Source organism: Tupaia chinensis, unplaced genomic scaffold, assembly GCF_000334495.1.
Source record: "Tupaia chinensis unplaced genomic scaffold, TupChi_1.0 Scaffold143910_1, whole genome shotgun sequence".
Classification (NCBI taxonomy): Eukaryota; Metazoa; Chordata; class Mammalia; order Scandentia; family Tupaiidae; genus Tupaia; species Tupaia belangeri.
Genome location: NW_006203761.1, coordinates 184,237 through 199,935, shown reverse-complemented (window position 1 = coordinate 199,935; position 15,699 = coordinate 184,237). Strand labels below are relative to the sequence as shown.

Below are 15,699 nucleotides of genomic sequence, written 5' to 3'. Positions count from 1 at the left end.
CCTCCTGGTGAAGCGATCCACCAAAAAAAAAAAAAAAAAAAAAAAACTCTCAAAAAAAAAAAAAGAAACACAGCAAATGGAGATTGAGGAGCAGAGTGATGAGATAAAAGAAAGCAGAGTGAAAGAAAAATAAAAAATACAAAGAAACAGAAAAAGAAGGAGAAAAAAGAAAAAAAAAAACCCAAAAATGTTTTAAAAAGCAAAAAATATAAAACTGTGTCACACAAGTACCTCACAAAATCACTAGTTTTCAGAAGCCATGGAGGAGTCTTTTTCTGAAGGCCTGTCCCTTGACTCTCCACTCGAGTTTGTGGGCTGGAGGCCGAACTATTAGTAGAAAACCTTCATTTCTCTTTTTTTCCTGAAATCACTAGTTGTCAGGAGTCATGGAGCTAATTTTTAAAAATGAAAATGCTCCATTCTTTTGTGAATTTAGAAATATGACAAATGGTAGCTGGCAGGTGGCATGGTGGTTAAGGTGCTAGACTCCCACATGGCCAACCATAGTTCGAGTCCCAGACATGGTGGCTTTCTTTCTCACTTTCCCTCTTTTTCTGTCTCTCTCTCTCATCAAATTAAAATAAATGAATAAATAAATAAAATTAATGTTTAGAAATATGATAAATGGGGACCGGATGATGGCACAGTGGTTAGGCAACTGAAACCCCCATGGGAAAACTCTGCATCCAGGGGCCTTCCTGTACTTGTTGGGTGCACCAGTGCACACCCATGATCTGAGCTGCTTGAGGCCAAGGGTGAGCAATGAGTGGCACACTGTTAGGGGTGCCCCTCTTTCTTTCCCTCTTTGCCGCTTTCCTTTCTCTTATCTCTGACTCTCATGGACAAAATAAACCAATAAACTTTAAAAATACAAAATTCAGAAAATAGTACATGTACTGCAATAAAAATGTGTAAGATAAAATTGAGAAAAATCTCTCAGAAAATAGAGCACATGGAGATAAATATAGAAGAGAGTACAAAAACATTACAGTAGTAATCTAAGAAGTTCACCATCCAAAATGTGGAATTCTGAAAAGATAGTAAAGAGGAAATAGAATAAAGAAAATCATAAAATATAGTTCAAGAAAATTTCCCCAAACTAAAAGACATATGCTTTCAGAAAACATTGAGTATCCAGCACAGAGGAAGAAAATAGACCTATGTCAACATATATGATCACAAATTTTAGAATACTGGGGAGAACAAGAAGACATGACAAAATTCTGTAGAGAAATAAACAAAAAGGCCCTGCCAGCCCAGCCCTGCACCACCACTGGTTTCACGTTCTCCCAGTACAGTACAGCCAGGTCCCTTCCCACTCACCCCTCCTCAAACACAAGTGAGGCCATAGCCTTCCTCTATGAAAACCCACTTGTGGCTCATGACGCGCTCAGAATGAATACAGCATAAAGAGAATGGGGAGTGAGGCTGTGGGTCTGTCTCCAAAGTCTGATGCTTGTTAGAAACATTAACTATTTTTTTTTAAATTTCTGCTAAAGGGTGTGTGTGCTTGCTGGGAAGAGATAGTAAGAGGGAAAGTGAGAAATTACTCTCCAGGGAGGATGGCCACATCACTATCCTTTCTCCTCCATACTCCTCCAGGAATTTGGGGCATGCATGCACATGCCTCAACATGATCTTCACAGGATCTGGACTCAAACTGTGGTCAGCCATGTGGGAGTCCAGTGCCTCAAACACCATACCACCTACTGGCCTTGAGGATTAACTCTTTCTTTTTTAAGAGAGGTTTTTGCTATAGGGCGCGTGCACTCACCAGAAAGACAGAGACAGAAAGTGAGAAATCACTCCACAAGGGCGATGGCCACACCACAATCCTTTCTCCTCCATTCTCCTCTCAGGATCTTGGGCACGCACGCACACACACACCCAGCGTGAGTTTAAGCCACTGGGTCCAGGACTCAAACTACGGTCAACTACATGGTAGTCCAGTGACATAGCCATTACACTAACTGCTAGTCCCGAGCATTAACTCTTTGTAATGAGTGGATAAAAAGGATTCTGCCTTACAGCCATCTATAGAAATATAATTTTTCTTCTTCCCATCTACATTACTCTTTGTGTTTTCTTTTCTCTGGTTTCTAGTTTTCCACTTATCGGCCCACTTTCCCCCCAACCTGCATCAGTCCGCTTTTTAGTGCAGAATGTTGTCGTATCAGTATTGTATAGCAATAATTGCTCCTGAATAGGATTTTTAATGTGAGAAGTCATAACAAACTTTCAAAAGAGCAGTTGAAAACCCACGTCTTCTCGCTTCTCTGTAGAGTAAAGCTGAGAAACAGAAAGGACTTGTTAGACATGGACAGGTCTATCCAACTAAGTGAGGCATCCAAAATTTACAGTGGCTATCAAATTTCCATAAATCTAGGAAGTGAGAATTTAGTACTTCTTGAACATAAAAAGTACTCAATATGTGTGTAACCAAATTGGATTCATGAAACGGATCTCCAAGTTATTCAAGCTTTCACTTTCAGGTTCAATTCATTCATTCAGTATTTCTTGAGTACCTCCTCTATTCCAGGTCCTTCACAGGTGTTGAGGAGGCAGATCCACACTCTTCTGGAGCTTACACTTGATTAGCACAGTCAGAAAATAAGTAAGACAAGGTATGGTAATGGGCTATACAGTGAAACAGATGGAGGTTTTTGAAAAAGGGATTACTTTTCCTTAATTTTTTTTGAGAGATTTTTGCTATAGGGTGTGTGTGCTCTCCAGTGAAACAGATAGAAAGTGAGAAATCCCCCCACACCATAACGGATGGCCACACCATAATCCCTTCTCCTCCATTCTCCTCTCAGGATCTTGGGCACACACACACAAACACCCAGCGTGAGTTTTAAGGTGCCAGGACCAGGACTCAAACCACAGTCAACTATGTGGGAGTCCAGCAATGTAACTATTATGGCATGCCCTGGTCCCAAGAGAGGGATTACTTTAAATAGCGCTGTCAAGAGAGACCAGAAAGGTTCATTTCACCTGGGATATGAATAGTAAGAAGGTTCTATCTGAATAAAAACCACAGGACAGTCAGAAAGAACAAGAGTGAAGACCCTTGGAGGAAGCAAGGCATAGTGTTTGAGAAATAAAAAGAATACCACTGGCCAGAATGTAGTAAGAATGAGGATGATGGTGCCAGAGATAGAGAGGTAAGCAGGGCCATGTTATGTGTGACTGGATAAGTGGTGGTGAGGATGAGGATTTCCCTTTCACATGTAGAGAAATATTCCAGAAAATTCTCAGTAAAATCATCTCAGAGCATTTCGCATGCTACTGGAGTCAGTTATCAACCTTTAAGAAATAAGCAAAAGAAATGAAACTGCATCATGTGTGTGTGTGTGTGTGTGTGTGTGTGTGTGTGTGTGTGTGTTTGTGTGTGTGTGGTGTTTAGACAGGGTCTCAGTATGTCACAATCTTCCTGCCTCAGCATCCCAAGTAGCGAGGACCACAGACATACACCACGTGCCGAACTCTTCAAACTGTGCCTCCCTGTGTTGCCTACACTGGCTGCAGGCTGGCCGTCCTCCTGCCTCAGCCTCTCAAGTAGCTGGGACCACAGTGCATACCAGAGTCAGGTCTTTTAGCGTGGGCCAGGAATCAAACCCGGGCCTCCCATGTGCCCTCCACCTGCTTTTTAGCCACTCCAAATAACTTTTTTTTAACTATCTCTTTCATATTTTAATTCAACCGCATAGTCACCTACTACATAGGGAAAAGCTCCTTTTTAATATGAGGATACAGGTGTATCTCATTTATGGGGAAAGAAAAGAGAATTATTGATAAAGAAATCCAGGAAATTCAGTCTCAGGACCAACATTTCCCTCCTCCTTGTGCTATGCCCGACAAGATGGATCCTGAAAGTAGGAAGGTCACTCGGCATGCCAGCACTGAGCCGGCCAGGACCAGCGCGGCAAGCTTGAAGTGACTTCTCCATTCCCAGCTAGTTCGTGTGCGACTGTCGCTTTCTGTCAGGACACTAACTTTTCTCATGCTCTTCCCTTGCACTTTGGTATCCGTACCCAGATGCTTCTCTCCTGTTTTACTGTTTCTTTATCCTACTTCTGCTGCCACCCCCTGGCCCAGGTCTGTACACCCACCAACACGGGCACAGGCTTGCTTGGTGATGGGTTGCCCGCTGAAGGGAAACAACCTGTCCCATTGACCCAAGGGTTCTCGCACACTGAAAGGCAGTCATGGAAAAGCATTCGCTAGTGAGGGCAAGGGTGATGAACGACGCAGACAAGGCAGTTTCATTTACAGGCTTTAAGGGGCCCGCTTTCCAGTGCCACTTCTGCTACAATGCACGGTTCCTCCCAAATAACGTAGGGACCAAAAGCTGTCAAGAGCAATGCAGCCAAAACGTAGGACGCAACCCTACAGACAGAACTCCCTACGGCAACAGCAACCCGCCCCCCGTCACCCGGTCTAGTTAAAGAGGCAGACGCCCCACTGCAACGTGGTTCTTTTTAAACACTTAAAAAGATAGTTTCGTTTCTTCTATCATCAAACTGCTTAAGTCTATAAAATGAGATGTCCTAGAAATAGTCTTTTATTTAAAATACCAAAATGCTACATATATGAGTGAAAAGAGCCTCTCGTCCTGTGAATGGTATTACACAGCTGCCGCACCACGAAGCGCGCACGGAGAGCCTGTCTTACCCTTGAAACTGTCCTCCTGCTCCCCAGTGCACACTCAGCAAGGCTCGCGGGTGCGATTCCCGAACCTCTCATCACCCTCCTCGTCCACCCACACTGCCTTAACTCAGGCACCTATCACCTCCAAACAGCTCTCACAGCCTCCAAACTTGCCTCCCTGATTTAATATCACCTCCATTCACTTTATCTTTCACACTACACTAGAATTATGCCTGAAACACATTTTGGATCTTATTAATCCTCTGCTTAAAAACCTGAAATAGCTCCCTATCAACTAGAGAACAGTCCCAACATGGAAAGCCTGCAGAACCTGGCCCCACGTTCAGCCTCCAGCTTCCTGTCCTGTAGGTACCTCGTTCCTGCCGTCATTAGCCAGAGAGAGCTACGGTTTTACTTCAAACGAGCTGTGGTTTGCCACATACCATTTCGCCTTCTGCTTGCTGTTCCCTCTGAAAGGTCACTCCTCCTTCCTGGCCCTGACACCTTACACCCCAGGCACACACATACATGCCCAGGGTCCTGAGCGGATGGAAGATTAGAGGAAAAAGAATTGAAGCATGACAGGCCCCATTGGGAAGGAGGGGGCATACATGTATACAGTCTCTCTCTCTCTTGCATGCACTCTCTAGCATAAGAAAAAATTAATAAAAATAAAAACTCCTGGTTCTCTTGTTGGTTTTTTTTTTTTTTTTTTGCTATAGGGCACGAGAGACAGAAAACAAGAAATCACCCCCCCCCCCGGGGGATGGCCACGCCCAATCCCTTCTCCTCCATTCTCCTCTCAGGATCTTGGGCACGCATGCACACGCACCCGGCATGAGTTTTAAGCCACTGGGTCTGGGACACGAACCATGGTTGACTACGTGGGAGTCCAGCGACATAGCCACTATGCTAACTGCTGGTCCCCTTCCTGGTTCTTTATAATCAAGCTCAAATGTCTCCTCTGCAAATATTCCCAAGCTCTCAAAGGCATAAATGAGTAACTCCAACTTACAACTCCTGGTGCACAGCACTCTAACAACAGATTATCTCTCCTGCAGTGCCGTCAAGTAAAACCACGCGCACCAAGGTCTGCAGCGCCGTCAAGTAAAACCACGCGCACCAATGTCTACAGCGCCGTCAAATAAAACCACGCGCACCAATGTCGTGCAAAGCCTCCTGCCTGCTGGCGTGGTGCAGCTGTGATGCCTAGGACACCCAGCAATGGTGCAGACTCACAGCCAAAGTTTCCCTGTGCATTCTGGGCTCACACAAACTGAAGATCCTGGTTGGCTCGCGGTGGATCACACCATGAAATCCCTGTTGGGAGGGGCCTGTCTCTCACTCTTTCTCTCTGCAGAAATGTTAAAGTTTCCTAGTAAATTTGTTAAAAGGGTCAAAAGAAAATGGTGAATTTTAATGCTTTATTTGACTAGGTAAACCCAAAATAGTATCATTTCAACACATAACCAATACCAATAAAAAACAAGGTACAACTTTTCAAATTAATTCTTCAAAATCCAAAGTATATTTTCAGGGCCGGCAGGTGGCATGGTGGTTAAGGGCACTGGACTCCCGCATGGCTGACCACAGTTTGAGCCCTGGACCTGGCAGCTTGCTTTCTCACTTTCCCTCTCCCTCTCTCTCTGTCACTCTCTGGTCAAATTAAAATACATAAATAAATAAAGTTAAATAAAATAATTTAAAAATCCAAGGTGTATTTTATATTTACAGTGTATTATAAATTCAGACGCTAAGCTGTCCTCGAAAATGATTGAACTGCGTTTAGATATCATAAAATTCATGGTTGAAAAGTATTTTTTTGTGATCTATTTTTAACATTTTTTTATTATTATTCATACATTAAATTGCTATACATCATTTAGATTGTAGAGATTCACATACCCAAGCTGTTCTAAATGTACTTCATAATTTTTTAATAACTGAGCCAAACATTAGGTTTTTAAATGTTTAAATTGCAGGGCTGGCAGGTGGCATGGTAGTTAAGGACACTGGACTCCCACATGGCTGACCATGGTTTGAGTCCTGGACCTGGTGGCTTGCTTTCTCACTTTCCCTCTCTCTCTCTCGCTTTCTCTGACCATCTCTGGTCAAATTAAAATAAATAGATAAATAAAGTTAAACAAAATCATTCTTTTTTTAAAAATTTTTAATTGCAAAACAAATTAAGGAACATTTGAAATCTGTTTTGTAGGTGCCAGCCAGTTGCGTGGTGGTTAAGGAAGTTGCGTCTCAGGTGGCCAACTGCACAGTTCGAGTCCTGGACCTGGCAGCCTGAAAAACGCTCTGGGTCCATATGCATGCATGCCCAAAGTCCCAAAAGGGAGAACAAATGGAGAAGGGACTGTGGTATGATCACCTCCCATCAGGAGTGCTTTCTCACTTCTCCTCTCCTCTCTCTCTGGTGAGCACAAACCCCCTGTGACAAAAATTGAAAAAACAAAAATCTGTTTCAGGCCAGTCCTGTAGCCTAGTGGTTAAGGAAGCTGACCTACATGGCTCTCTGTGGTTTGAATCCCAGCCCTGGAAGCTCAGAAAACATGCTGGTCAAGAGTGTGTGCACCCCAAATCCCAACAGGATGTTGAGCAGAGATCCCTTCTGTGCTGTTAGCTGCTCCGCCTCCCTCATCGTATTAGGCCATCGGGAAAGTCATCACGGATTTTTCTACGTTCTTCCATGCAAGAATGTGTCATGACTTTCCCAACAACCCAACAGACAGCTCTAAGGAATGCACACACAGAAATTCACGTGGAGCAAATTATGGCGGCTTCTCTTTTATTCTAGCGGTGCCTGAGTAAGAACAAAGCAGAAATAAACACAAAGCTGCCTCCGTGAGTTAGTCACAGGGTCGCTCTGAGTCTGTGTTGTTCTCCCTCCTTTGCTTGGAGAGCTCTCTGAGCATTTCCATCTCTGCAGCAGGGAACTTGGGGGTTAGCGTCACACTGTCATAGTCAAACTCCTCATCCAGTGAGAAGGGCTGAACTTCATCGCCAAGCGTCTATAGAAGGTAACAGAAGAAGAAACATACCATCATCTGTGAAGAAAAAGCTGAAAACATAAACTCCCTATTAATATTTAATTAAAACTTTTCTCAGTCTTCAGCATTCTCAGCTGACTAAGCTGCTTTTAAGTAAAGGAATAAATTCAATGATTTAATTTGACCTAAATTAAGCTTCTTAATGTGCCCCATTTGTACCGTGCTGTATCCAAACGAATATCATTAGCTAATTCTGCCCAGGGCAAGAATCAGAAAGTCTCTCCTACACACATTCATTACATTTACTAGTTAGAGTGTCAGGGTTAGAAGCATATAGAAAAACTAGGAGTAATATTAAAATGTGAGAAAATATGTGTTAAGATTTTGAATAACATTAAATTTCTTTCTTTCTTTTTTAGAGATTTTTGCTATAGGGCATGTGCACTCACCAGAGAAACAGTGACAAGAACACAAAGCAAGAAATCACCCCCCCAGCAGAGAGGGCCATGCTGCAATCCCTTCTCCTCCATTCTCTTATTGAGATATTGGGCATGCATGCACACACACACACACACACACACACACACACACACACACATGCTTGGTGTGAGGTTTAAGCCCTTGGGTCCAGACTCAAACCGTGGTCAACTATGTGAGAGTCCAGTGACGTAACCATTAAGCCATCTGCTGGTCCCAAACAACCTTAAATTTAATTTCACTACATACTAAAAAAATCAATCTGTATTAAAAACATATTTTTCAGAAAGAAAAATATCCTATATTTAATATACTTCTTTGGATAACACCTGCAACTTATGGCCAATAACAGTAGGAAACACAACACATAATAGGGCCTTAAATTAAAACACCCAGGGGCCAGGTGGTGGTGCGGAGGTAGCACACTGGGACCCATGTGGTAAAGGCCCAGGGTGGGTGATGTCCTGGAGTCTCCCGACACATGCCCAGTGTGAGTGTGTCTGGGATCTGGGCTGGCTGAGGCTCAGGGGGATCATGGCATGGGAGACCCTGTTAGGAGTGCTTGCCTCTTTCTCTCTCAGTCAAGGAAAAATAATATGGGAGACCCTGTTAGGAGTGCTTGCCTCTTTTTCTCTCAGTCAAGGGAAAAATAATAAACTTTAGAAAGGCGTGGGACTTGTGGGAGACCCTGTTAGGAGTGCTTGCCTCTTTCTCTCTCAGTCAAGGAAAAATAATAAACTTTAAAAGGCGTGGGACTTAGACTGCAGTTGGCCGTGCGGTAGTCTATGCCTTCACCACCACGCCACTTGCTGGCCCTGATAATTATTTTTTTAACATTCAGGCCCTTTCTTTCTACCAATACTTTATTTTTAAAATTATGGTCTATAAGTAAGAGTGGCTTCAGAGGGATAGAATAATTTTTTTTTATTTTATTCATGATTTGTGCTTTTATATTTTAGAGATTTTTTGGGGGGAGGGGAGAGGTTTTCGCTATAGAGCACGTGTGCTCACCAGACAGACAGAGAGAGACAGAGAGACAGAAAGCAAGAAATCACCTCCCAGGGGGGATGGTCACGCCGCAATCCCTTCTCCTCCATTCTCCTCTCGGGATCTTGGGCACACACGCACACGCGCCCGGTGTGAGTTTTAAGCCACCGGGTCCGGGACGCAAATCGCGGTCGACTATGTGGGAGTCCAGCGACATAGCCAATATGCTAACTAATGGTTTTCTATATTTTAGAGATTTTTGCTATAGGGCATGCGCACTCGTCAGAGAGACAGAAAGTAAATCGTCCCCCAGGGGAATTGTCATGCCGCAATCCTTTCTCCTCCATTTTCCTCTCGGGATTTTGGGCATGCACGCACATGTACCCAGTATGACTTTAAGCCGCTGGGTCTAGGACTTGAAATGCAGTTGACCGCGTAGGAGTCCAGAGCTTTTAGTTCACCACCTACTGGCCTACTTTGTGATTTTTAAAGACTTTCTAAAATAAGGTATTAGGTTGTCTGGAAAGTCATGACATATTTTTCTGTTTTTCTCTAAAAAATTCATCATGACTTTCCCAACAACCCCACAGGTATAAAGGATATTTTCTGGAACCAGCAGGTGGCATAATGTTTACAGCGCTGGACTCCTACCTAGCTGACCACAGTTTGAGCCCTGGACTTGGCAGCTTACAGCTCACGCTGGGTGAGTGTGCCTTAGTGCCCAAAATCCTGAGAGGAGAATGGAGAAGGGACTGTGGCATGGCCATCCCCTCAGGGGTGATGTCTCGGCTTCTGTCTTTCTGGCAAGCACACGCTATAGCAAAAATCTCAAAAAAACGAAAAAAAAGTTTCCTGCTGACCACAGTTTGAGCCCTGGACTTGGCAGCTTACAGCTCACGCTGGGTGAGTGTGCCTTAGTGCCCAAAATCCTGAGAGGAGAATGGAGAAGGGACTGTGGCATGGCCATCCCCTCAGGGGTGATGTCTCGGCTTCTGTCTTTCTGGCAAGCACACGCTATAGCAAAAATCTCAAAAAAAAGAAAAAAAAGTTTCCAATTAAAAAAAAAAAGAATGCCTTAAATCACATTGTGCCACCCTTAGAAAGCCTATCCAAGAGCAAATGGTGTGTGATCCAATGACATCAGCCAGCACCTCTTTGTAGCTCCGTTATCCGTACGGTGACACCAAAATAACTGAAACCCATGACTTAGGCAAGAATGAAAAAGATGCCCGGAAGCTGTAATCAGCTTTAAATATTCTCATGTGGAATATGATCTCACTGAGCGGCTTCCACAGTGTTTATAAGATGAAGCAGATAACCCAAACTGTGTGTTGTTACTGAAGGTAAAAAATGGAATCATGAAAAAATAGCCCGCCTCCTAGTCACCTGGCAAGTTTTGTCTGGAAGTGGGTGTGCAGCTACCCCAGCCGTCTGTCACCCTTTTCAGGACAGCCAGCCCAAGAACAGACTCCAGAGACTGGCTCGCTTGCTGCTCCTTAGGAAGCGCCTGTGTGCTTTCCTGACAGGGCGGGGAGCTGACCCTGGGCAAGTGGCAGCGTGCCACCCTGCTGTAGGGACCAGGAGGGCATCAGCCGGAATCCCAGCAAGCCTGCCAGGTGTCGCAGTGACCCCCGCCTGACGAAGCTCTGAAAGCTGAGTGATTGGCCCACGGGTGCATAACTAGGAAGGGAGAGAAGCCACATTTGAATCCAGGGCCATCTGCTTTGGATGGCTTCTCCTGCTCAACAAAACCACCAGCAAAAATCAACCCGGAAGTGTTCACTAAGCCGAGTTGCAGCTCTTTGACTGTAAAGACCTTTTCAGAGTGAGTTAAACGGCCTACCATTAAAAGTATTTTCGAGGGCACCTAAGAAACCATGGCCTTTGTTCTAAGAGCAGCTTTTCAGAAGAAGCAAATCGGCCTGAGTGTGGAGGGTCTGATCTGACCATCCTGATCACTTCCTGAGATGGAGTCTGTAATCACCACTGCCCACGTGACAGTGGGACAGTATTGCTAACACCAGCTCCGATGAACACAAGCGCGGTAGTGACCCAGGGTATTTGTTTCCTGAATGTAAGCGTCCTTGCCGCCTTCAACTCCACTCGCCTAAGTGCTCAGGCCCAGGTGTGGCCACAGCTCATCTGAGCTGGCTCTTTTTTTTTCTTTTTTTTTGAATTATTATTTTGTTTAACTTTATTTATTTATTTACTTACTTATTTATTTTAATTTGGACCTGAGAGAAACAGAGCAAGAGAGAGAAGGAAAGTGAGAAAAGAAGCCGCTAGGTCCGGGACTCGAACCATGGTGGGCCATGTGGGAAACCAACGTTCTTAACCAACACACCACCTGCTGGCCCCCTGAGCTGGTTCTAACCAGTCCTGGCAAAGCATGAGGAAGACTCCAACGCCACCAGCACGTTCGATCCAGTGGGATTTTTGCTGTTCTTTCTGTGCATTTCATCTTATGTTTACCAAGCTTTAGGCCATCCACACCTGCATGGGCCCACTGCACTAGGGCTTTGAACCCAACTCAGAGGCCTCCAAAACCTACCAAGACTATCTGAGCCACTCTCACTAGATGAAGTCACTTCCCAGCGAGGCTAGAAAGTAATTTCCAATGAGACGAACCCTCCTCTGCTGGGCTAACATCCCAGGGCACCACACCATGCCCTGCACTCCCTCAACACAAACCGCCCTCACATCTCCACCTCCTCCTCTCAGTAGTTCACTCAGTAAACACTTAGTACGCACTAGGTACTGGGAATACCGATGGAATAGCAAAGTCTGTGTCCACAGGTTTCGTAACTTCAAGAGGACGCCTTCACGGGAATGAAGGATTTCGGGCTCACGAGTCAGTGCTCGCCAGCGGAGTGCAGACAGGGAAACAGAAACTAAAGGGGAAACTGCAAAGTTCATCTCACTCTCAAGTGACTGTAGCTGTGCAAAGATCCTGCTCACCTCCCTGCACATCACCCTGCTCTTTACGCACCTTGTCTTAGCCACTCCAACAAAGACAGGCTTGCAATGTGGACTGCCACGCTCTGTGGGGGCTAAGTCCCCCGGCCATGTTATCACCCTAGACGCGACCCATTCCATGGCCTTCAGGTCCTCTCTCTTCGCTGAAGTCCCAATGTACCTTGTTACTATAATCTCCAACATTGTATTAGACATAAAGAAATTTGTTCTTAAATGGAAAAATCTTATTTTTCTTCAAGTTTTTTGTTCATACCTTTACATTTTTCTCTGTTATGGAACATAATTTTCTTCATAGTCACTTGATATTAATCAAAACAATAGCAAGAAATAAGTTTTCAAGTCAATAAACATAATGCTAATCTAAGGATTATTGTTTGTAGTATACTTAAAGGTATAATAAATACTTAAAGATTCAGGACCAGCAGACAGTTTCATCTATGGACTCCCACGTAGTCAACCGTGGTTCAATTCCCAGACCTGGCAGCTTGAAACTTCACTGGGTGCGTGTGTGTGCATGCCCAAAATCTCAAGAGGAGAATGAAGGAAAAGGGATTGTGGCATGGCCACTCCCCACTCCCCGGGGTGGGGTGATTTCTCACTTTCTGTCTCTCTATCTCTCTGGCAAGTGCATGTACCCTATAGCAAAGAAAAAGCTCTCTAAAAAAACTCAAACAAACAAACAAAAAATACTTAAAGATTAGAAACGAGAGTTGATAACACTAGCCATTATTATCACTAGCCCAGGCAACCCATTAAAAGCTAAAAGAGAAATGCAAGAAACCAAAATAATAATAATTTCATATTGGCAATGCTAAAATATGGCACTCAATTTTAAGCCATTTGGGGGACATATTGCAATGTGCCCAGTGAGTCCGAGTGTCAAAGGATATTTCCATTCTTTCCACAATCTATGTTCCTATTAAATCCAAGGCCTCATGTTAGGTGCTGGGGATAGGAACGTGAAGACCTGTGTAAAATTATCTAACAAGCCCTTATAAGCAGAATGTGGTAGATACAAACGGTGTAGTTACGGGGTGATGGGAACAGACAAGAGACACCTAACCCAGACCTATTAGGAGAGGCCTGGGATGGAATTGCAAAGGTTTCCTGGAAGAGGTGATACCTAAGCAGACTCTTAAAAGATGACTATTAGTTAACAGCACTGAAGGAAGAAGAGCTTTGCAGACTGGAGAAGATCACACGAGCAGGCCATGGAAGTGAGATATGGAATTACCCCTTTGCAAATCTGAAAGCAGTTCAGCATGTGAGGGAGAGAGTGGCAACAGATGAAGATGCTGCCAAATTGGCTTAGAGATGGCAAAAAAGTCATGGAAGAGTTTTCTGCAAGCTGGTTGGACACTTGGTCATCTCTGTGTCTCAGATAAACTCCTTCCTTCATAAAAATTTCTACTGACTAGGATGAGACAAGTGCAGGCGCCCTAGAGAGAGATGCCCTGCCCTCTTGGAGATTACATTAAATAGGTCGCTTTGAAGATTGAATAGACGCTAGATTTGAAAGGGATGAGCCTGGAATCAGAAGACCTGGGCATCAGTTCAGGCGGGAGAGAGCAGAACAGGAGAGTGAGAGCGGAGATGGGAAATATTCAGGCAGTGAAGTGGACAGCACTTGGTAACTGGCTATGGAGATGGAAGAAGAGGGAGCCACACAGGGAAAGATGAGCTCAGACTTCACGTGCTGAATCTGAAGGCGCTGAGGGATGCAGATGGAGGCACCAACAGGCACTTGAACACGCACACCTGAAGCTTGGGGAAGGGTCTGAAACTGGCCATACTGATTTGGAGATATGAGCATAAGAGGTCATGATTTAGAAATAAAAATGGGCCACATATGGAGAGTGGGAAGAACCACAGGTCAAGCCCGGGGCCCTCGGGAACACTGACTCAGAAGGGACAGATGGAAGGAAGCCCCCACAGGAGGCAGGGGAAGAGCAACTGGAGAAACATGCCAAGACCTGGAGAAGAGCAAAGTGAGACAGAGGGGACGGTGACTGTTCAACCGAAGCCTGACACGGGCCCTGTGGATCCGACAGTGACAGAGTAACCAGCGCCTTCATCTGAAGACATTCGCGCAGGTGGGGGCCAAGAAGTGCTGCAGGACTGAGTGCGGATCAAGGTGGAGGCGGTGGGATCTACCAGGACAGCAGAGTCACTGGCTTCTGAAGTCTGACTGAGAAGGAAACGAGGAGGGAGGACAGTCAGCAGTCAAAGACGTAGGCAAGGGGAAGGGAAGGTCACTCTCCCTTGCTCTGTTTCATTTTGTGGAGTGTGGGAAGACTCGATCACGCTTACATGTGCAGAAAGATGAATCGCTAGGAAAGAGAGTGACCCCAACCACGCTATTACACCACACACTCACTCCCAGTTAAGTGGTGAGGTTTCTGTCTGTTCTTTCAACACATATTTACTACATGTCTACAGCACGGATGGCGCTGAGCTCAGAGCTAGTTCTCACTTTCTGAATTTTAATTAAGAAACCTTCTGAGGACACGCGCGCTTGCGTGAATCAAGCCTTGTAAGACAAGGTTCTCAAGTGAGACTGGGCGTACATGGCGGTTCAGAGGACATCACTGTGATCTTGCAAAGGACAGCATTTGAAATATAGAAGGCCACATTTCTATTTATGTACTGCAGGCTGCGGCACACTTAGGGGAATTCTTTGCTTTCAAGTAGGTTCATTTTAGGGTCCCACGCTATATGACTCCAAGGCTTTTAGGTTGCAAACTGAAATTCTGATTTATTTCAGAGAAGACTTTGTGCGATGGAGCCAAATCCCCTGCTGCTAAGCCAAAAACAACTGTGAATTAAGTTACTAACTTGTTATTTTTGCCTAAGGAGCTGAGTGAAATATGTGGATTTCAGGTGTCTAATTTCAAATCTAATTGAAATCTGTCTGTAGCCTCTGAAGGAATAGAATCTGTACATTATTAGAAAACTTTGAGTTTCCTTAAAATTGCTCATGTGACTTCCTTGAGCAGACACTGCCCAGGGAGGGGTCGTTTGTATGCACAGCACCACAGGCGAGTGACAGGAAAGAGGACGATGCTCGGTCAGGAACGGCAGCACTTGGCTTTAGGCTCTCATACAAGGTGACAAGGTAAGTAAACTGTCTTTATAAGAGTCCCATTATGAACCGGAAAACAGCAGTTCTCCTATTAAAATACCACACGTTTCTTCTAGGACTTCTTCTATGGTCTGGGTGGGGTTCCCGCATATAAACTCTTTTGCTCAGTAAAGTAGCTCAAATTTTCCAAAATTCATCAAAATAGACTAACGTAGGCAAGAGGTGACAGACGAGCAGAGGATTCTTGGGAGATGTTTGCCTCCAAGGGGAAAATGCACCATATAAAATCAGGGATCAAGCTAGGAGGGAAACTGGTCCAGTCCATAACAGAAAGTAGATTCATTTTAAGGGGCTCTTAAGAAGAAGTCGGGGACCAGCAGTTAGCGTAATGGCTATGTCGCTGGACTCCCACGTAGTCGACCGCGGTTCGCGTCCTGGACCCGGTGGCTTAAACTCACGCCGGGCGCGTGTGCGTGCGTGCCCAAGATCCCGAGAGGAGAATGGAGGAGAAGGGATTGCAGCGTGGCC

At 44.9% G+C, this 15,699-nt stretch overlaps 1 protein-coding gene across 6 annotated transcripts in view; it reads right to left on the bottom strand.

The window, feature by feature from the left end:
* Positions 1 to 15,699, bottom strand: part of IFTAP (intraflagellar transport associated protein) — a 105,741-nt gene that overhangs the window by 8,023 nt on the left and 82,019 nt on the right. For 5 of the 6 annotated variants that reach the window (XM_006165360.3, XM_006165361.3, XM_027767071.1 and 2 more), the window contains one exon: positions 7,346 to 7,670. The exons of the other annotated variant lie outside the window; for it this stretch is intronic. In XM_006165360.3, coding sequence (XP_006165422.1) covers positions 7,509 to 7,670 — 162 coding nt within the window. In that variant the 3' untranslated portion in view covers positions 7,346 to 7,508. Of the gene's footprint in view, positions 1 to 7,345; positions 7,671 to 15,699 lie in introns of those variants that run through there. 6 annotated transcript variants of the gene reach the window in all.